The sequence below is a fragment of the Natator depressus genome, chromosome 2, assembly GCF_965152275.1.
Source record: "Natator depressus isolate rNatDep1 chromosome 2, rNatDep2.hap1, whole genome shotgun sequence".
Classification (NCBI taxonomy): Eukaryota; Metazoa; Chordata; order Testudines; family Cheloniidae; genus Natator; species Natator depressus.
In genome coordinates this window covers 260,437,250-260,460,383 of record NC_134235.1, presented here as the reverse complement: position 1 = coordinate 260,460,383, position 23,134 = coordinate 260,437,250, and the positions used below count along the sequence as shown (strand labels likewise).

At 51.0% G+C, this 23,134-nt stretch overlaps 1 protein-coding gene across 2 annotated transcripts in view; it reads left to right on the top strand.

Moving 5' to 3' along the window:
* CSPG5 (chondroitin sulfate proteoglycan 5) overlaps positions 1-16,676 on the top strand; it is a 32,978-nt gene extending 16,302 nt beyond the window's left edge. Inside the window, exons 4-5 of one of the 2 annotated variants that reach the window (XM_074946482.1) lie at positions 9,454-9,607; positions 16,502-16,676. In XM_074946482.1, the coding sequence (XP_074802583.1) occupies positions 9,454-9,607; positions 16,502-16,663 (316 nt within the window). In that variant the 3' untranslated portion in view covers positions 16,664-16,676. The remainder of the gene's footprint in view (positions 1-9,453; positions 9,608-16,501) is intronic. The other variant, XM_074946483.1, reaches the window with a different exon arrangement.
* Positions 16,677-23,134: the final 6,458 nt, after the last annotated feature.

The window sequence follows — 23,134 nt, the reverse complement described above, 5'->3', positions numbered from 1 at the left end:
TGCCTGCCAACCCCCAGGGGGCATTTCTGCCCCCTGGCCCTGCCAGCTGGGGGGTGACACTGTGGAACAAGAAAGCTGGCTGTTTTTAGGCCATCTCTGCTCCCACCTTTGGCCCAGTTGTCCCCAGTGTCCGTCCTGACCCACAGCAGTGGAGCAAAAGACTGGCATGTGTGTATACATGCCTTTCATCCAGCAGGGTCCCCACATGCCATGCACCTGCTGTTGAAGTGCAGCCACCTCTGGGGTGGGACACAGCAGTTATAGAGACAGTTATAGAGTCCGAGGCCAGAAGGGACCACCGGATCATCTCATCCGACCCCTGGTGTGTCACAGGCCACCAGCACCGCCCTGCACCTGCACACTAAGCCCAACCACCAAAGTATGGCAGCCCTAAGGACACGCAGCTTGTGCCACAGGGGGACAACTGGCAGGCCGGGGGCGCGGTTGGACAGGGCACAGCAATACTGTGCTGCAGATTAGGACAGGAATGACACTGTCCTGTTGAAATGGCCGGGGCAAAATGTGAGGTTTGAATGCGGCCAGAGCCCTGTGGCTGACTCCCCTAGAACATCCTGCAGCCAGCCAGTGTTTGGGCTGCATTGGAAACTCTTGGGGTGTTGGTACTTTCCGTGCTCCTGGAAACCCCTTTCCTAGCGAGGGATCAGTGTGAGCAGAGAGCAAGGCACTGCCCTGCGTTTGGCTCTCACAGCGTGTGCTGACTAAGCCCAGCTAAGGGGGTGCTTGAGCTGGGAAAGCCTAATCTGTGTTATAAGAAGCACACGGGGTCTTGTATAAGAGAGAAGGCAAATACGCCATATTTATTAAAAATACAACAGTTAGCCTATGCTTTTTCAGTCACACACACATACACAACGTGCACACGTCCTGCCAGTTGATGTTTTTGTAGTTACCAGTCTGTTGTAGCTCGAGTCAATCTAATGGCCAGTTAGATTGAACATGAGTGAGGAGCTGGGCTCTGTCGGTCGCGATCCGATACTCCGAGGTTTTGGCAGGACTGAACCCAGAGCTCCATGGCAAAACACCCCATCTTTATAGTTGTAAATTCCCATTTGAGTCCACACATTTTGCAATGTCATACTGTAATCATTAGTCCTTAAGTGGTGTTAATCTTGGGGTTTTCTGTTGTTATCATTTGATGGTTATTGTTGGGCTTCCCATCGTTATCTCCTATTTGTTGTCTTGCCTTTGGGGGTGCCTGCCTCACCTCTGAGGTTGTCAATGCTGCTAACATGTTTAGCATCGGATACAATGGATGTTTTCTGATTGTCTCCTGGTGTTTCCAAGTCTCTCACTTTTCTTGACCATCTGGACATTTGTAATGGCTTTCATACCTTATCTTTTCCTGATGCATGCATTCCTCATTCACACAAACAATCTCTCACAGAGAAGACAGCAGTATTTTATATTCAGCAGAATACATTGTAAATTAAACTTCACTAAATCTTGTGGTCAAAACAGTTTACATTGTGGCTCAGGCCTTCAACATTTCTCTAATCTATTTATCATACAATACAAAATCCTGTCTCTTACTTACTAAATTTTATAACAGGTCCTAATTGTAATGCATATGGGAAACAGGATCCCAGTCTCAGACAGTCATTCCTTTCTGTTGTTCAAAAAGGGTGGCTGGCAGAATGAAATCAAAGTTTACATCAATTCTTATAGTACAATTATAAAATCCTGTCCTTACATCTGGACTGGAGTCAAGGAGCTTTGAGAGGAAAGAGAGAGTTCTGAACCTTCAAGCAGGTGTCACTGGAAGGAAGGAGGAGCTCACAGTTACTGGCAGACTCCCCTAGCAGGACTGTCGGGAATGGTGTTGCACAGCAGGGTGTAGGGAGCTCCCCAGAGCCCCAGTCCCAGCAGAAGTCTATCAGGAATGGTTGTGACAGGTTTGGTCACAGAGACCCCCTTGGGACTGTCTCCTGATGTGCTGAAATTACCTCTGAGCCTGTTTTCCCTGCCAGCTTGGGACTCCAGAACCCTGCCTTGTTGAGCCAGACACACTAGCCTGCTGCAACACAGACCCAGGTCTGAACCATGGCCCCAAAGCTGCAGTCTTTAACTGAAAGCCAATCAGCAGGTTACCTATCTCCAGCACCCAGACACCCAGCTCCCAATGGGATCCAAACCCCAAATAAATCCGTTTTACTCTGTATAAAGTTTATACAGGGTAAACTCATAAATTGTCCGTCCTCTATAACACTGAGAGATATGCACAGCTGTTTGCTCCCCCAGGTGTTAATCACTTACTCTGGGTTTGTTAATAAACAAAAGTGATTTTACTAAGTATAAAAAGTAGGATTTAAGTGTTTTCAAGTAATAACAGACAGAACAAAGAAAGTTACCAAACAAAATAAAAAAAAAACCACGCAAGTCTATGCCTAATACATTAAGAAACTGATTACTGGTAAAATCTCACCGTCAGAGATATTCCAATAAGCTTCTTTCACAGACTATACTCCTTCCTAGTCTGGGCCCAATCCTTTCCCCTGGTACAGTCCTTATTAGTTCCAGCTCAGGTGGTAACAAGGGGATTTCACATGACTGCAGCCCCCTTTGTTCTATTCCACCCCCTTTTATAGCTTTGGCCCAAGGTGGGAATCTTTTGTCTCTCTGGGTCACCACCCCTCCTTCTAAATGGAAAAGCATCTGTGTTTAAGATGGATTCCAGTATCATGTGACATGATCACATGTCACTGTAAGACCTCATTCTTCTTTATCCACCTCATGTACACAGGAAGGCTTGCAGGTAAATAAACCCATTCACAACCAGTTGTCCTAGTCAATGGGAGCCATCAAGATTCCAAGCCACCATAAATGGCCCACACTTTGCATAATTACAATAGGACCTCAGAGTAATACTTCATATTTCCAGCTTCAGATATAAGGATGATACATTCATACAAATAGGTTGAACACACTCAGTGGATTATAAGCTTTGTAATGATACCTCACAAGAGACCTTTTGCATAAAGCATATTCCAGTTACATCATATTCACACTCATAAGCATATTTCCATAAACATATGGAGTGCAACATCACAATGGTGTCACACAGCAGGGTGCAGGGAGGTCCCCAGAGCCCCAGTCCCATCAGGAGTCTATCAGGAATGGTGTCACACAGCAGGGTGTAGGGAGCGTCCCAGAGCCCCAGTCCCATCAGGAGTCTATCGGGAATGGTGTCGCACAGCAGGGTGTAGGGAGCGTCCCAGTGCCCCGATCCCATCAGGAGTCTATCAGGAATGGTGTCGCACAGCAGGGTGTAGGGAGGTCCCCAGAGCCCCGGTCCCATCAGGAGTCTATCGGGAATGGTGCACACAGCAGGGTGTAGGGAGCGTCCCAGTGCCCCAGTCCCATCAGGAGTCTATCGGGAATGGTGTCGCACAGCAGGGTGTCGGGAGGTCCCCAGTGCCCCGATCCCATCAGGAGTCTATCAGGAGTGGTGTCGCACAGCAGGGTGTAGGGAGGTCCCCAGTGCCCCGATCCCATCAGGAGTCTATCGGGAATGGTGTCACACAGCAGGGTGTAGGGAACGTCCCAGAACCCCAGTCCCAGCTGCAGGCCCTTGCACTGTTTCCCCATGCAACATGCGTTCATCCACCCACCAAGGCATTCCCCACGGCTCAGGAGGCAGTGGCTGGGTTGGTAGTGGTGCTGAGTAATGGGACAGCCCCATGAGATGCAGCATTGGGCTCCCGCCCGGCGCAGCTTCACACTCCAGAGCCCTGCGGAATCCCTGCCAGCGCCCGTGAGTTATGCAGGCAGCCGGCGCGCTGGGCAGAGGGCTGTGTGGCCGGTGAGCTGGAACAGTTTCGTCCGTCGCTGTTATTCTCATCAGCTAGTAAATTTCCCGGGTGAAATCCCAGACGTGCGTAGCAGTAAGTGAGCCCCAGGAGCAGGCTCTTCCCCCTCAGTGTGAACAGCCTCAGCAGGGAGGGCACTGGGATCAGGCAGGAGGGGTCGTGGGGTGTCTCTGACTCCCTCTGACTTGGGCTTGTGACCATCTCAGCAGGCTGAGATCTCTGCCAATAAACAGAGTCTGGGTGGGAAACCTCCCAGAGAAACCCCAGTGGTGGGGGGTGAGTCAAAAGGTGATGCACTTACCGCTGTCAGTACTGAAGCAATGCCCTGTCTGGTGCTAGGGGGCGCTATGCTGCGGGAGGTGCCATCTTTTGAATCAGCCATGAAACAGGTGCTGACAATTTGTGACTATTGAAGATCCCTTGGCATTTTTTGGAAGAGTTGGGGTGTGACCCCCCCAGTGTCCTAGTCAGAGTCCAGTCTAGATAATTAGATTCTGCCTCTCTAAATCCTCTGGCAGTGTTAACTGGAGAAAGTATTCTTCACGTCTCGTGCCAGGCTGTTGGATAGTGTTGCTGTGTGCTGTTCATCAGCTGATGCCGCCCACCCCAGAGGTGGCTGCATTTCAGTGAGTGGGCGCTTTGGAGTCTTGAGCTGCAAGGCTTTATAGAAATGTCATTCATCACTGTTACCCTGCAACATTTTTAATAATTTAACATTCTTTATAAACATTAACTAATTAATCTTCATGGCCCCCATGGGAATTGGAAGTTATTAAACTTCTCTGGTCTAAATTATGCAGGAGATGAGATAAAGATGAGCCCGTCCGACCTTAAGATCAATGATTCCCAATGTTAAAGATGGAGAAACTGAGGCACAAGGCAGCAAAGACACTTCTGCAGCAGTTTGTGTCGTCACTGGGCTTAGAACCCAGGAGTTCCTGACTCCCATTGTTGGGGTCAGACTTGTAGCTCACACTGCCGCTTGCTAGTTGTCTCTTGGGCAAAGGGCTGTGTGCCAAGCCATACATCTGTTAGGGGCGGCTCTCAGCGTGTGTTAGCAGGGTAAAGGGATGGGGCAGCCTTACCACTTCCCCAGCCCCAGTGAGTTCTGGAGCGCAGGAAAACAGCCTCCCCAAAAATGATCCCAGCTCCTCAAGAAGAAAAGGAGTACTTGTGGCACCTTAGAGACTAACCAATTTATTTGAGCATGAGCTTCCGTGAGCTACAGCTCACTTCATCGGATGCATACTGTGGAAATTGCAGAAGACATTATTATATATAATAATATATTATATTAATAATATAATATATAATAATAATAATATAATATATTAATAATAATATATTATATATATTATATATAATATAGTATGCATCCGATGAAGTGAGCTGTAGCTCACGGAAGCTCATGCTCAAATAAATTCGTTAGTCTCTAAGGTGCCACAAGTACTCCTGTTCTTTTTGCGAATACAGACTAACACGGCTGCTACTCTGAAAGCTCCTCAAGAGAGACTCAACTGAGCTTTGCTTTGCATGCCCAGACTGTAGATGCATGTTACTCTCTGCCCTGAAGAGACTGGAGAGGAACAAACTGAGCCAGCTGCTGGAGTCACCCCCCCCCCCCCCCGATCCCGTGAGCATCCATTTGTTGGCTTTGTCGACCTCTGATTATACCCCCAAGCAGCGCGGTGCTGGAGTGCAAAGGCTCATAGAATCCCCACTGCCCGCGATGGACGAGCTCAGCTAGAAAAAAGAACAGGAGTACTTGTGAAGTGAGCTGTAGCTCCCGAAAGCTTATGCGCTAATAAATCTGTTAGTCTCTAAGGTGCCACAAGTCCTCCTTTTCTTTTTGCGGATACAGACTAACATGGCTGCTACTCTGAAACCTGAGCTCAGCTAGATTCCCATCCCCCTGGGCCAGGCAGGAGGGCTCCCTAAGGAGTGGTTAATTAATGTTTGTAAAGTGCCTAGTGTCTTTATTAGGAAGTGCTTTGCACTGCCTGGTTTGAATGTCCCAAGCGATGGGGGGCTCACCTGACTTCCCCCGGGAGCCTATTCCACAGCCCAGTCTCGCCAGTCACGCCTCTCTCCTAACACTCAGCCTCATTTTTTTCCCTTTCTTAATTTCATCCCATTGTTCCAGCTGGTGCCCCACAGCCCCTGCAGCCTGTTCATTAGGTCCTCTCCCTCCGTGGTGGGTGCACCCTGCAGGATCATGCAGGCTCTTCTCGCGCATTCCGCCAGGGCTAGACTTCGTTAGCTCTTCGTCCCAAAGAGCCCAGCAAACTCCACAGTGCACAAGACATGTTAATTGCTTCAGCCCTCCCAGAAATGCAGCCAGCTCTGGGGTGATGCCGAGTAGCTGTTAACAGCGCAGAGCAACATGGCACAACAGTGTAGCGCAGGCAGTGAAGAATTCAGCAGCGAGTGAATCACAATCCTTGGCGGTTCATTAGCACTCTTCACGTCTTCAGAGCGCTTCACAGGCAGTAACCATTTTTGTAACCCCCATCACTGAGGTCATTAAAGATTATTCCCATTTTACAGATGGGGAAACTGAGGCATTGAGGGGACATGATTTACCTTAAAGCTATGAAGAGGGTCATTTTCAGAGCAAGGTTTAATCCGCACGATTTCCTAGCTCCGTAGTCTTGTGTGCTAACCCCTCAGCCATGCTGACTCTCGGCTTGAAACACAAGAGGAGATTAAGAGGAGCGGGATATACATTTCTTCCATTTGAATTTAGCCAGGACACTCGGGGTTCTCACCCCAGCCCCTGCACAATGGGACCCAGGGTTATTAATGAGCAGAGATGGCCAGGCCCCTGGGTTCCTGACGCTGTCCACAAAGTAGCCAAAAGGCACGAGCTCACACATGCTTGCCAGCCTGCACTCGGCTCCATGCTTAGATGCACCCACCCTCTGCGGCCCTTTGGGATGAGGCCCTGATGCAGAGGTGGGTGGAGGTGGCATAGTGGGGGTGACCCTGGGGAACGGTATCCCCTCTCCCCACTGCAGGGAGCTGGCTGGCTGACTGGTGTCCAGTCAGGGCTTGGGATTCTCATTGGGATGAAAGAGGCTCTGTAAATTGGAGTTGCTCCTTTCAGATTTAAATCCAAGCTCTAAGGGAGCCCAGCTGCCGGGATCGGTGCCTAGCTGCTGCCCCTCTGATCCATGCCTGGGCAGCCTGGGAACTGCCTTGGACTCTCCCGCTGAATGACTGGGGGGTCATGAGGCCAGCCTGCGGGTCAGCACATGCTTGCAGCACTTTTCTCTCATTCACCAGCACGAATGCAAACGAGTCAGGCCCCGGGCCCTGCCTGAATGCACAGCCACAAAGCGGGCATCCCTTCCGCCCCTCCTCCGGGGAGGCGAGGGAAAGAGCTTTGCAAAGCCCTCAGCAGCTGCTGCTCTGCATGGGGCTTCTTAGCCTGGCAGCAGCAGATGGTGTTTTGTCCATTCCCAGGGCCAGGAGCCTCTGGGGGAAACTCGGAGGGACAGATTCCACCAGTCACCATCCCCTGGGCCTCAGGTCACCCGGGGGGTGCGGGAGGGAAGGATGCTGGCCATCAGTCCAGCAGCTTCATCCTGGCCGCTTCGCCTGACCTGTGTCAACGTGCATGGAGGGGTATGCACCAGAGAGGGGTGTGTGCACGCTTGTGAGGGCATGGAGAGAGTGTGCTAGTGTCTTGGGGGGGGAGGGGTGCACACCAGTGTCCATGGACGAGTGTGCAGTGGGGGGACAAATGCCTACCTCAGGGCAGCTGCCTGTTGAGTACCCCGCCTTGTGGCCAGAGGCAGTTTTGCAGCAGCCTGCCTCTGTTTCCCCTAAAGATCTCCACAGTCTTTCTCATGGCTCACAGCTCCCCTCCCGTCCCCCCCCCCAGAAACTATTCAAAACAATTTGCAGGCCACAACACGAAGGGTCACGCTCAGCTCTGGCTCTTCTGCCCCAGTCTGCTCCGCACAAAGCGACCCCCCCTCCCAGCCCTTTCTAGCCGGAGCTCGGCCTTCCGGCCTTCTCCTGCTGCCCACCGCCCGCTGTTCTGAGGCAGAAGGCAGGCGGCAGATCTACTGCCCTTCTGCCGAGATCTCCTTCCAGCTGGCCTGCCCCACCCTGTCCTGGGCCCTGAAAAGGAGGGTGTCCTGGGTTTTCCCATCCCACTACTAATTCCCCGGGGCTGCTTCCTCTCCTCCAGCTTCCGCCATTTCCTGAGCCATTGTTCGTTCTATTGTTCCTGGAACGGGTTCTTCTGGGCCTTTCTAGGCTTAAAGGGCCGGTGTACCCGTTACAGTGCCCATGAGCCGGTATAGGTGCACGCACGTGCACGCCTGGTCTAATCGGTGGAGCTGTGCATGCGGCATAGCGTGTGTGGGGACACTAGTGTGTGCATGCAAGTGCAGCGATGCGTTCAAATTAACGTAGGATGGGGGGTGAGCATACGGGCATGCAGGCTGGCTTGGGAGTGTGCCAGGCGAATGAATGTGTGCAAATGGGAATAGAGGTAAGGGTGCAGACGAGTGTGTGTGTGTGTGTGTGTATGTATCCACCAGTGTGCGTGCATTTGTTCATATACCAGTGTAGCTGTGTGCACAGGCCAGCATGTGTGAGTGTGACCGTGGCGAAGGTCCGCATGGGCAGCGCATGGGGACGGGACTCCCGGAGATGGCACTAGCACGGCCCCATCTCCGGCGCTGCCTGTCCCACTCCCTGCTGTTAGGGGGTGTCCCTGGCATGAGGCGCCTCCTCGCTGGACGGTGCTGTCACTCTGTCCTAGCTAGCGTGCATGAAGCAAAGGCCTCTGGGAAGGTGCTGGGGGTGAGATGGGTGGAGGGCCAGGGCAGGAGGATGTGGGAGCTGGGCGTCAGAGGGGAGGGTCGATTGGCTCGGCATGTGCTCCTCGCTGTGTTGTGACTGTGCTCGTGGGGCCTGTTGACTAAAAGCCACTGGCTAGCATGTACATATGTATTATCCTCATAATTCTTCCCACAGTATCTATATCCCAAGCATTTAAATATACATATTGTACTTATGGAGGCCCACTTGGCCGGCCCCTGTGTCATAATCCTGAACATTGATGCTAAGTATCCCATAATTCTTTGCATTGGCTGAGGTAGGCCTTGGCTTGACTGGCTAGGCAAACTGTCGGTATCAGGACAGCTGATTATATCTTCAGAACACCAGGAAAGGAGCTGCCCACACAGACCACGGCATAGCACCTGTAATGGCACCTGTAATGTACGTGCGCGACACAAAGCTAAGGGTACGTCCCCCCCAGGATACATGGGGCACACCAGGCTAACAGCACAAACATGGCAAAAGCCGACTGACTGAATGACGGATGCGGTACCTTTTCCTAGTAAACAAGTAGGGTATGAAAGGCTGGCTTCAGGGCGTGGCTTTGGGCAGCGCGCCTTCGCCGTAAGGTGAATGGAACGTCGCTGCATGGGACGGCTTTTCCAGGGCCCGTATCGTGTAGAACCTTTTCCCTGTACCATACTAATCAGTGTGATATTTGGTCTCTTGAGTATATTTCCTAACCGAAGTGTGGCCAAGCAATTGACTGTACGACTGATCACCAGGCTGCTGACCTCTCTCCGTTTGTGTCTCCTCTCCCCGCTGGCAGGTACCGAACGCCGTCTGAGCTCCACAATGATAACTTTTCCCTGTCCACGATTGCCGAGGGCTCCCATCCAAATGTAAGGAAACTTTGCAACACCCCATGTAACCTCTCCCCTCATGCCCGTGCATTGGCTTACTATGATAACGTTATCTGTCAGGTAACTCGTCTTCTTCATGTCTCCCTCTTCTGCATGCCTCCCCCTCCCCACAGCCTGCGCTGGCCAGGGGCTGCTTCAGAGCGCACATGGCACAGAGATCGGGGGCCCTGCGGCTAGTGGTGCCAATAGGCTGGCACTGGATGGGGCTCTGGTGAAACCCCCTTGCCCATCTGCACAGGCCTGGCCCTGGGAGCAGTGCAGAGGGGAGCAGAGATGTAGGTGACTCCCAGGCCCCTGTGATAGGCTGCCCAGCAGGACGTGGCAACATGGCACGGACTGTAACCCCACCCATGAGTGTTGGGAGCCCGGGCAGGAGCCTGCAAGGCAGGACAGAGGGTGGGAGCCAGGAGGAGTTTCAGGTTTGAGGAGAGGGCGTGCAGGGGCTGAAGATGTCCGAGGTTCATGCAGTAAGGAGGGAGCCAGCACCATGGAGGGACCGTGGGGAGGGAATGCAGAGTTCAGAGCCCTGCGGGGGGGAGGAGGGGGAGAGAAAGGGTTTGCCAGGAGTGGTTACTGGCTCCAGGGGGGCTGTCCAGCAGGCCGGGGCCATGGACTCACTCTGGGGACCCTGTCACAGACATGGGTCTGAGTGGGGCTGCCACCTGCTGAGGTTTTCCCAGGACTGCCCTGGGCAGTGTGGAAGGGTGCTCAGCACGCACTGCCAGCCAGCCAGCCAGTGTTGTGGGCTCGGGACCATCCCAGATCTCCCGGTACTTCGTACCTCAGAGGTGGCAGCCGTAAGCCCGAGTGAAGCCGCCAGGTGGAACGTCCTGCTCTCCCTCCCGCCTTCTCACTGGCGGTGCCCAGAGCGGCCCCTCTCCTGGGGCAAAACCCAGCACAGCGATGGAGGGAGTGGGGAGAAATCCCCATTTCCCCACCCCTGTTCCCTGACACTGAGTGAGGCCCCTGATCTGCACAGGCTCTGGGAGCTCGCCCTGCTGGAGCGGGACCCCCTGCTCGGCCTGCGCCTCGCACTCTGAAGCAGCCTCCGTCAGTGCCACAGCTGCTGCCAGCCAGTCCAGTGAGCGTCTCCCCCTGTTGCTCATTTCGGCTTCTTCCCCTGCCCTCCCTCTGTTGTGTCCATGCTCACGTGGGAGGGCTGTGCTGGCCTGGATGGCAGGACGACATGGCTTGTCTGTGTGCGTCTCTGTGTGTCTGTGTGTGTCACTCTCTCCAGCAAAGTGCAGTGGGGCCTGTGAGGTTCTGAGGCTCTGTCTGGGGCAAACCCTATCCCATGTCTCGGGACCTCGCTGGCTGTGTCATGGGGGGTGGACCCTGAGAAAGGGACAAAGTCCCCAAGGCATGCACATGGGGGGGGGGGGACTCTGAGCCTTGGGTGTTGTACATGGAAACAGAGGTCTCAAGCCCTCAAACGGGCAACACAAAGCCCTGAAATGGGAGAGGCTGAGCTGACTCATGACACGGGAGATGCTGTGGGACGCAGCACCCCCAACTGTGGGGCATTGCGGGCACCATGCCCTGAACTGCAAGGCATTGTGGGACCCTCTGTGTGTGGGACACTGTGCCCCCAACCGCAGGACTTTGTGGGACCCTCTGAGTGCGAGATATTGAGGGACCCTGTGTCACCATGGGTGGGACATTGCAGGGTCCTGCCCCTCCATATCTGGGATGATGTGGTTCACTGATCCCTGAAATCCAGGGAGCATTTTGCCCCCATGCCCTTTCTCTGCCCTCCCTCTGGTTCCCTCCCTCTCTCTCCCATTTCCCCGGAGCCCCCCGCTCAGAGCAAGCAGGATGCCTTGGGGAGTGAGTGGTGCTGACGCAGCAGCATGGGAGCAGGAGGCAGCCAGACGGGACACAGCCAAGGGCAGGGTGCATGAGAGCTCCTACATGCCCCCCTCCAATTTCCCAACAAAGGTGTCTTACTTCAGGAGGCCACTCTTGGCCTGTCCACCTGGGCCCAATGGGTTTGCACCCTGCTGTATCCTCCAGAGGCTGTGCTTCCTCTCTGTGCCTGACCAGGGGCACCACCGAGCTCCTTACTCCCTATCAAAAAGGGAGCCAAAGAAGCAAGCTGCAGAGCATGCCCAGCTAAGGGCAAGTACAGGACAGATGCTCACCCAGAGCTTCCCCTTTGCCTCTCGGTAGGAAGGTGTTGTAAGGTTAGGACATGGGTGCGGAGAATGCCATCATTGGGGGCTAAAACTAACCTGTTGTCTGTATGTCTCCTCTTCCCATCCCCTGACTCACACCTGAAAGTGAGCATTGAGACACAAGCCAAAGTCTCTGGAGCCCTGGGCAGCACTGATCGCAGATAGTACAGGGGCAGCCACAGTGCCAGAGCGTGCACAGTGCTTTAGACAAGACTCAATGAGAGACCGCCGCAGAGAGCGGGTGACAATAGGAGAGGAGGACAAGGGTGAGCTGCAACGTTTACTGCGATTAATCTAGCTCTTCTAACGATCTGAAGCTTTGGGTAGGACAGAGAATGATGCTCACTCTTCTATAGCTCCCTTCACTGGGGATCTCAAAGCACTTGGCACACACTCCCACAGCACCCCTGAGAAGAAGGGGATGGATATACATGGATCACTTCACCCACCACTGAAATGCAGCCCTTTCTGGGGTGGATCCCGACACTTGATTGACAGCGCACAGTAACACTGTGCAGTGCAGCTATTTGAGGCTAGAAAGTGCAGTGACCCCTCTGGCTGATATTGGAACAGCACTGCTAGATTTCAGTCCATGGGGGTTTGCACTTAACTTCCAGAGCTCAAAAGCACTTCCCCACAGTTGGAATGATATTGCCTTATGTTTCAGAGGAGGAAAATCAGAAACAGAGAGAAGCCAAGTGACTTGCCCAATGTCATGCCGGGAGGCCAGTATCAGGGTTGGGACAAGAACCCAACTCTCCTTATCTCTCACCCCTCTCAACCACAACTGGCCTTCCTGGGTCCATAGCCATTAATCTCCCTGTCATTAGGGCTATGCACTAACCCGCTGAGCTGAGTGTTTCACAGGGGGCAGGGAGGAGAGGTCCTGAGGGCTCCCCTAGAGAAATGAAGGAGCCATTCATTTCCCCACTCCAGGGTCGAAGACATTGGCCACATCTTGAGAAATATGAGAGAAACTTAGCAGCACTAATATATGGGCCATTTGGCATCTGGATTGTGAGGCTGGGGGACTATCAACCATCAGTATAATCAAGTCTTCTGTCTTCCCCACCTCCCCTGGCTGGACCCATTGCTTCCCAGCTCCATCAGCTGCCTAAGTTGGCTGGGTAAGGAGCTGTGAATGGGAGATGGCCCCCTTCTCCTGACTGCTCTGCAGATCAGCATCCTTCCTGGTCACTGTTACATCCCATGGGCTTGCTCCTGCGTGATGGGAGTTTGGCTCAGCGGAGAGGAAGGAGTGCAAGGATCAGACCTGTTCCAGCACCTCCCAGGTGTCTTTTCCAAACCCCCTGCTCTGGCTTTGAGCTGCTTCATTTGCTTTCTTTCCCTTCTCACCAACACAAACAAAGCCTTGCAGCAACGGCAGACTGGATGGCTTCAAGGATTGGTTCCAGATGGTGGCACCTTCCCCTTCTAGGGCCTAGCTTTGAATCCAGTCTAGTGGCCTGTGGGAAGCAGGCTGGGGGGTGTCTGGGTTTCCCCATCTCAGAATCACCACCACAGCTCACCATAGGTTTGAACTGGCCCAGAGTGGGGCTGAGGCAGGCAGATTGGCAAAGTGAGGTGTGTGAGAGGTTAGGGGGCTTGCTGGGTGAGAGTCTCTGGCCTGTGTTATATAGGAGGACAGACCAGATTATCACAGTGGTCCCCTCAGCCTTAAAATGTATGAATCTTCCACTAAAGCTGTCCAGGCTGTACTTGTCCTGTGCACACAGAGGGGAGTTCAGTCTCCAGGGATATTAATCTAGTACCTTCACCACGCTCAGCTAAATAGGGGGGAAATTGGTAAGGAGAAACTGGCCTAAAGATGAGTATTTTGTGACATGAGAGCTATCACTGGACAGATCTGATCAGGTTGGAGCACTTGGAGTCTCAGAATTTGCATCTCTTCGCCTCTCGTCGCACAGCTACATAAACACAGTTACTCAATGTGCAAAGCATCAATGATTGGGATGGAATTTAATTAAGCCTGCTGGTTGAACGTGCTACTTTGAGTGTGTCACGTGATTAGCTAACCCTTCTCTGGGGTCTTGGCACGCAGCCAGTTTCTCAGCGTAGCACCCGCTAATAGATACGAATTCATTATTTGTTGCATTTGTTTTTTCATCTGCAATATGTTGGATACTAAAATACTGCAAGGAGCCTACAACTGCCTAGGCCTTCATTGTGCTGCCTATCATGGCCACACAGAACTTTGCAGCAGCACTGGGGACAGAGCTCAGATCCTCCTCCTCCTCCTCCAAAAGCATAGGCTCCAAGGAGAATCTCCTTTACCTGCTAGAAGTATAGCACCTATGACACACAGCAAAGCAGTACTGATTCCATCCAGTAAAGGGCAGTGCTGCAAATACGGTATTGACCTTTCACAGGGCTGGACTCATGTCACCCTCTAGTGGCTGGAGGTCTGGAAGCGAGGTTAGTTGCTACTAATGGCCTTCTCCCTTTAGTTCAAGTGAGCAGTCCAGAATGCCTTTCGATCCAAAGCTACCAGCTCATGCTTTACTAGAGGCAGTTTCCTCCTGATTTCTGGAGTGGTTCAGGGCACCATGCTCATGCAGAGGTAGCAACCTTCCCGTCAATGGACTTGATTCATTGTCTGTAGAATTATTATTATATGGAGTGCAGACTAATCCCCCAAATCCCCGAGGGAAATGATGGTGCAATGGTTGGGCAGCACAGCAGAGAGGCAGGATGGTAACATGTCAGCGCGGCAGGGTCAGCCATTAAAATCTCTGTATCCAGGGGAGGCAGGGGTTGGAAAAGCAGAGGCTGTTGCAAATGGGAGTGGAGGTAGCGGGGCAGAGTGGGGCTGAAAGGCTGTGGGAGGCAGGACTGGCACAGCAGGTGGTGCTGTGGGTCAGGAGTGAGGCGCCTCGGCAGAGCTGGGGAAGGACCCAGAAGTGGAAGAGCAGAAGGGCTGCCGGTCAGGAGCGAGGCGCATGGGCATGAGCTAGCCCAGAGCTGCTGGAGGCTATGCCAGGCCCCAGGGGAAGCCCTCTACAACATTCATGTGATAATGTAGATTTTACAGCCCAGAGGGACTCCCGGTGTGGCAGCAATATGCAAAGGGCATCTGAAGGGGCTTGAGCAAGATGGTTAGGCTCTGCTGCTTGGGGCCCCCCAGAAAGATCCCCAGGAGCTCTTCATGCTGCCTCTGAAACAGCAGCTCCCTCCTGAACACCCGGCTCACAGCCCACCAGACGCCTTGCCTGCACCATCCACAATGCTGGGGCCAAGCCGAAGAAGCTCCCCCAAAACCAAGGGGCTGGTGAAGAACCCCGGCCGGCTCCAATGAGGGTATGGCATTGGAGTATTTCTCAGCAGTGATTATTTTTTTTGAAGAACATAAGAACGGCCAGACTGGGTCAGGCCAAAGGTCTGTCTAGCCCAGTACCCTGTCTTCTGACAGTGGCCAGGGCAGGTGCCCCAGAGGGAATGAACAGACCAGGCAATCAAGTGATCCATCCCCTGCTGCTCGTTCCCAGCTTCTGCCAAACAGAGGCTAGAGACACCAACTCTGCCCATCCTGGCTACTAGCCATTGATGGACCTGTCCTCCATGAACTCATCTAGTTTTTTTTAATGCTGTTATAGTCTTGGCCTTCACAACATCCTCTGGCAAGGAGTTCCACAGCTTGACTGCGTTGTGTGAAAAAATACTTCCTTTTGTTTCTTTTAAATCTGCTGCCTAGTAATGTCATTGGGTGACCCCTAGTTCGTGTGTTACGAGAAGGAGTAAATAACACTTATTTACTTTCTCCACACGAGTCATGATTTCATAGACCTCTATCATATCCCCCCTTAGTCGTCTCTTTTCCAAGATGAAAAGTCCCAGTCTTATTAATCTCTCCTCATACAGAAGCTGTTCCATACCCCTAATCATTTCTGTTGCCCTTTTCTGAACCTTTCCCAATTCCAGTATAAGAAGGGGGGAAGGATGGTGTACAATGCCGGGGCTGGGAATCAGGGCTCCCAGGTTCTATTCCTGGTTCTGCCGCTGACCTGCCGAGTGACTCTGCCTCAGTGTCCTCATCTGTGAAAGATTAAGGTGATGACACTGGTGACCTGTCTCATCAGAGATTTAATTCCTGTGGCTTACCTAGCAGTACCAATTCGTGCAGGGGCAGATACGTTATTGTTAGTCCCTCTCCCCACTTCGTAAAGGGCTTTGATATCTGCAGGTGGAAAGGGCTCAGTATGATTGTTCATTCGGGGCTGCAGCATCCTAAATCTTACCTCCCCCCGAAGGATGAGTGTGTGTGCGTGTGTGTGTGTGTGTTGAGGGGGACACAATTCCCCAGCCCTGCCTCTCACCTTCTCGAAACTGAACCCAGCTCGGGCAGTCTCCGTTGCTGTGACAGGATGCATGACGGCAGCGGGCCCCTAAGGCAGGCAGGGTCCTTTGTATATGCTCCGTGGCTTTCAGCGCTGAGAGCAAAGCCATGTCGTAATTCATTGAGAGCAGATTTAAGTCATTGTGGGTTTGTTTCAAAGCTGAGTCACGGGGTCTCGTGGTACTACACGTCCGAGAGGATGGCAGGCGGGATGAGCTTGGGTGACAGGCCGGCTGAGAGCTTTCTACAGTGATTCACAGCGAGGGAGCCCCTCTGCTCCAACTTGTGGCGGTATTACTCCTGTGTAATCACCCCCTGCTGTCTCAGTGCTCTGCTACTAAAGAGGGGCAGGATTTCTCTGGCCTCCATCAGAGCCCCCTCTGTAACCTCCCTTCTCCCTTCTATTTTCCCCTCCTTCTTTTCTAGGATGACCCCAATGCTCCCCACAAACTGCAGGACTCTCTGAAATCCTGCATGAAAGAAGAGGAATCATTTAATATTCAGAACTCCATGTCACCCAAGCACGATAATGGGAAGGGCGAACAGGATGAGTCCGGTGTGAACTGTCTGCAGAACAACTTGACATGAAGGAAACTGAAAGGAGGAGAGAGAGAGCACACTCCATTTCCTGTTGTACAACTCTCATTTCTAGTAACTGTTTGTCATATTTTTTTCCCCTGGCTCCCTGGCATGCTTTGGTGTATTTTGTACAGAGAAAAAATAATACAAAAGAAGAATCAAAATGCTCTTCTGATGAATTGTGTCCGTTGGGTTGTCTGGTATGTGCCCTGTCTGTATATTGCTGGGGTTAGTTCCACGGCTGTGATTTCTAAACCTTTGCTGTTACTCAACTGACATTTTTTGTACTTTTACCCAACTTTTTTTGAAATACGAGTTAAAAACAAAAAAAAGAAAGATCTTGAAATAAAACATTTTTTTAAAGTTAAACCACGTGGTTGCCTCTTGCTGTTGTGTGGGCGCGCCAGATTGTAATCCCTGGTGCAGAGATGGAAAAGGTCAGATAGGTCATTGATAGGCCAAGATCGGCTCCTGTTTCCAAGGGGCTGCCCATTTCAGTGCTCAGCACGTTTCGATTACTCATCACAAGCAACCATTGTAAATGTAGCCCTTGGTGCTATTTGCATATCGACCGTGATAGCTGTGAATATATTTGTAAGTATTCGCCAAATGGATTATGGGTGATAACCCGCCCCTGTCCATAGATCCAGCACAAAGTCTGGGCAGCACTAAAGTCCTCAAAGTAGTGGTGCATTGATCTTGAATTGCACCTGTTTTGAAAAAACGTTAGTGCATGGATTGGCAGCAAGCTGTTCACTGCATCTAGTTGCTATCCATTAGTCATGGGCTGTGCTAACCCAGTCAAGTCACATTATATTGTTTCTGCCTCTTACTGGCAGACTGAAGCATGTTAAACAGAATAACAAATAGCAGCTAATGTCCAGCCGAATGGTACTGTCTGACACCCTGCTGGGGTGCTGATTCCTGATTCACATGGAGCAGCCCCCTGTGCAGAATTCCCAACACAACTTCCTCATGGCGCCTGTGGAGGGCTCCCCACAGCTGGCGAGGATCCTGGAGAAATGTTTTTTAGAAGGGGGTAATTTCCTGAGGTCCTTACTCAGGAAAAGCTCTTGTTGGCTTCAATGGGATTTGGCCTGTTGGGCTTGCTTGGTTTGCCTAGTAGTGCCAGGGTGAAACTGAGTCAGAGCCTCAATTCATTCCATTGCAAGGTGGGGGCCCTACTGCACCTTTACACCGTTCATCTTGGCTCAGGTTGAGAGTGTGTTTGTGATGGCATTGGGAGCTTTGCCCTTCATAAAGCCTTCCGGATCAGGCATGCGGAGGAGAAGCGCACGCTCTCATACTAGCATTGCCATGTCAAGCCATTTCCCATATTTGCCGCTGTCGTCAGCTACTGGGGTGGGGAGGGGAGAGAAGGCTGGATGAAGAAAGTTACCAGGCCGGTGCTGATGAAACACTGCCAGGAAGGCAATCAGTGCTGCACTTCACTGCGCGCTACGGCCTTGGGCATGCCAGGTGCAGCTGAAGAGAAGCAATGGGAAGGGAAATTCAAATGACACAGAGGGCCCTGAGCCTAGTCAGTTCTCTTGCCCCTTCCACAGTGGAGTCAGTCACACAGACGATCACTCCAAAGCCCTTGCTCCAGCAATAACCCCTTCTCCTTCCTCCTGCTGTTGCAGGTAATTGGACCTAAAGGATACACCCGGCTGGTCCAAAAAAGCCCCACCAGTGCTATCAAGGTAGGAAACTTCATGCCCAGGCGCAAGGCCATTGGAGTCTTCTTAAGCACAGTGAGGGGTGAAGTGTCAGGACAAACTGGCACATTTTAGATGCCTCAACCTTTGGATGCCCAACTTCAGACACCCGCAGGGATTGATTTCAGAAGTGCTGAGTGCCCAGAACGCTCCCTGCAGTCAATGGAAGGTACGCGCTTAGGTAGCCCATGCTGTAGCCATCAGAATGATTTCTCTCTCTCGCTCCTGCCACACTCAGTACCTCTCTCATGCTCACCCCATATATTCCTGGGCCCCCATTTGTCTTTTGTGCGGATGCTGTGCTGCCCCCTTACCTACTGGAGGCCTGCAGCCAGCCCTCTGCCTTATTTTGAGGCAGTTCTCTGGCCTGAGTTGTACAGGTGGTCAGACTAGATGATCACAATGATCCCTTTGGGCCTTGGAATCTGAAGCTATGCTGCAGGGGTCCAGTAGCTGTTAGGTGTGCTCAGCGCGTGCCTAAAGGATCAGACCCTCTGGCAAGATAGATATTCCTCCGACTAATTTGAGAATTCGGTGGAGAGGTCTTCGCATATGCTAGGAGGCTCAGCGGCTCGTTAGTTGTGGGGTGGTGTCAGGATTTAGGCTCTTTTATGGCTGCTGACCAGCGGAAACTTAAGACACCTAGAGGACTTAGGTGCCTACGGGGTTAGAAGACTGCTGAATGCCTAAATGGGGGACTTAGGTGCCTAACAAGGTAACGAGACACTTCAATACCTTTGAAGATGTCTCAAGGTGGTCATCTAAAATCAGAGGCTGCTTTCTGTAAATGCCAAGCATAATGAGAACGCCGAATGTGACGCCCTTACTCATCCAGATGAGCACTAGGTAAACTTTTGGTTTTGTGTGAAGTACTATGTACAGTGAAGATGTCCTGTTACTAGATTTTTTAAATTTTTCAAACTATTATAATAAATTATTATTATTCCCAAATACTTTTCTCTCAAACTAATCTTCAGAGAGCGAGAGAGAGAGAGAGAGAGAAAAAGTTCATAACTATTTGCCCCAAGCCCACTAGTTCGGTCAATGTCACTCGCTATTCCAGTGACAGGAGTGTTTCCAGACAGCAGCTCACAATCTTCTAATGTTGCCAAACCGTTACGTAAAAAGAAATTTTTTTTTAATAAATGGAATTGGTACTGCTGAGTGCCTCATCATTACATTTCAATTATTAATGTCCTAGTTTCCTCCCCCAGATTAAGTCCAGGGCATAAGGCAAAGGGTTGCTCCTGGATTTTTCACCCTGTTGATGCTGAAGGAATTCAATCACTTGAGCAGGATAATGAACCGGAACCATGTTGCCTGGTGTTGAGAAATGGTGATGTACATAATGTCCCTTAGGTGCACAAATAAGGAAGACAAGAGCGTGCAGGCTACATTAGACAGAGGATGTGACCAGAAGACTGATAGGCCATAGTACGTAGGGGAGAAGAAAGCTGCTGTTGGTGATCACACAGGATGTAGAAACCAGACTCAGCAATGGGGGACAAAAAGAGAATATTTCCACCGCCTCAAGCTTCTTGCCTGTAAATCCCTTTCCGACTTCCCTTGATCTGCCTAGCTACTCTGTTAATGCCTCCCCACATCAACCACTCACTTTCTCTCTGCCAACATCCCCAGCTGTCACTGTCTGTGGGTCGCTTCGCTCTCCAATGGACTAGGGCTTTCTTGCATGAGTGGGAAAACCGCTTGCAAAAATCAGCCACACTTCTGCCTTCTCCTTCCAATCCCACCTGAGGCCTCAGTCCTGCCATGTTACCTGCAATGCTTATCATAGACAGGCAGGTGGGGCCGGATCCACTGAAATCAGCGGCAGTCTTTCCATTGAATCCATTGGGCTTTGGATCAGGCCCATGGTGAGCAGAGACCACTGTTTAGCGTACAGTGACTGACTTAGTTCGCCTCATCCTCTCCCGCTCCTTCGTTTGTTATATATTGTGCTAACCTCATCGGTGAGCTCACTGGGGCAGAGAATACCTTTTTACTGCTGACTGTACAGCACCCAGCACAATGGGGCTGAGGGGCTCTGTTCTTTGATTCTCCTAAGTGCTACTGTAATACAATTAAGGAGTAACAATATATTGACCTGGTCGGTGGTGCTTACCCAGACAGTGAGGCTACCCTTCAGCATTTCAGTATGTGACCCCCCCCATAAACAAACCCTCCAAGCCAACTTCTGCTCTCAGTTACAGGGGCGAAGTCACAGGCGTTACTCTGGACTAACACAGTGTAAGCGAAAGCAGGATTTCACCCAATACTTTTTCAATCAGACATTGTTGTCTGACGTATTGTGGTTGCGTTGGTCACACCTCTGAAGTTCAGGTCACATTGAGATTTGCACTTAAATCAGCACTAAAATCAGAGGGTGACACACCTTAATGGTTGAACTTCGACTTCCAAACTGGGCATATTGACTCTTCAGAGGACAGTTGCAATTGGCATTATTCCTTGCTTTGTATGGTTTGCATTGGGGCGATATGCAATGTAACAACCCTAAATCAAAGTTCACACAGGTGGGTTTTTTTGTAGGAGCTGAATAAAAGACGGTCCCAATCCTGCCATTTTACTCAAGCAGACCTCCTATTAACTTCAGTGACTTTGCACCAGATTCTGTTCTCACTTACATGGGTATAAATCAAGACTAACTCCATTGGTTTCAACAGCATTATTCCAGATTGTGCTAGAGTTATCGACATCAGAATCTGGCTTTCTGTGTGAGCAGGGATGGCATGATCAAGCGCAACATTTGCAAAGATCTTTCTCCAAGCTGTGGGGAAAGCGAAACTATGCCTATTACTCAGTACCGTTCTCCAAGTGAGTGCCCAGATCTCTTGGTTTCTCCTGGAGGAGGAATTCATCCTCAAGCCAAGCCTAATGTATCATTCAGAGAGCGAAAAATAAGCAATTAGCACACCATTACAAAAATGTCATGTGTTAAGGATGAAAGCCTGCAAGCCAATCCCTCCAAGTCACATAAAAGAAGTAAAACAATATTTCACCATAAAACTTAGAATGGTCCCTGGGAACATAAACAGGGGAGTCTTGAGTCAAAGCAGAAAGGTTATCTTACCTCTGTATTTGGCACTGGTGCTATTTCTGCCAGAATAGTGTGTCCTGTTTTGGTGTCCACAATTCAAGAAGTATGTTGATAAATTGCAGAGTGTTCAAAGCAGAGCCATGAGAATGGGTAACGGATTAGAACCCCTGCCTTATAGTGATAGATTCAAGGAGCTCAATCTATTCAGTTTAACAGAGAAGATTAAGGGGTGACTTGATCACAGTCTGTAAGTACCCACATGGGGCACAGATAGTTGCTAGTGGGCTCTTCAGTCGAGCAGACAAAGATCTAACAAGATCCAATGGCTGGACGTAGAAGCTAGAAAGATTTCATGGTGAGGGTAATTAACCCTTGGAACAATTGACCAAGGGTTGTGGTGGAGTCTCCATCACTGGCAATTTTTAAATAAGAATGGGATGTTTTTCTTAAAGATCTGCTTTAATTCAAACAGGAATAAGTTCACGAAAGTTCTCTGGCCTGTGTTATGCAGGAAGTCAGATTAGATGATCACAATGGCCCCTTCTGGCTTTACAACTGCCACTAGTTAATCCATCAGCAAACCACACCAGGAGGTTAGTGTAGTGCTAAGCCAGGTTACAGACCAGCTGACAGAGAGGTTGCATGACTTACCTGAGCCTGCACATCAAGTCAGTGGAAGAGCTGGGATTGGCCACCAGGATTTCCTAGCCCCTAGCCCTGTGCACAGTATATAGTTCACCATGCTCCCTCTCCAGCTAAACTTGACTGCACTTTCCTGTGATCTGAAACCAGTACCTGGCTAGGCAGGAACTTCCAAAGAACTCTCCCATTTGCCTTTCATGCACTTAAGGGGTTGACAAGGTGTACAGCAGGTACAATGCTAACTGTCCGCTGAGTGTGTGTGAAAGAATCCACCATCTGGCTGTATATATATGTTAAGTGTGCAAGTCCCTCTAGAGCGCATTTGTAAGAGTAAAAACAACGAGGAGTCCTTGTGGCACCTTAGAGACTAACAAACTTATTTTGGCATAAGCTTTTGTTAGAGTATATACCAGGTAGGTCCAGCGTTACTCACAGCTGACTTATCCTGTCCTTATCTCTCTGCGATCTCTTCTATGCTAGTTCTTATGCCAGGCACATCACCATAGTATTTGAGCACCTGCAATGAGGGTCTTTCAGAAACACAGTCCACCCACTTTGCTGCCACCCACATTTAGAGGAGTTATCAGAGCTAGGTGCTGTGGATTTGGCTACCCATATGATTCAGTTTTGCAGGAGAGGGAAAACCTTCCTTTGCAGGGGAAAACCAGTGAGTATAAAGAGCCCCAGTAGCCAGAGGGACCCACTCTGTCCCTGCTTCCCTGGGAAGCCCTAAGCAGATTTCCAGTGCTTGATTTGTGCCAGGGCTTGCAAGGGCTGAACCCTGGCACCTCTAGGCTTGGCATTTCATAGCCCTGGCACCTCTGGGCTTGCCACATCAGTTATGAAAGTAAAAAATTTGCATGAGCCCCGGCACCTCTGTCATGACCAATTAAGCACTGGAAATTTCCCACTTGGTAGCTGGGCTGCCATCACCGTTTGGCTCTGAGAAAGAAGGGAAATTAGCATTTCTGCCTTTGCTTTTTGAATTTGTTTGTTTAGCGGTTGGTCAGCCTTCCAGCAGCCCACTGGCTCAGCCCTCATTAATCATGGTCTGAGCCATTGCCC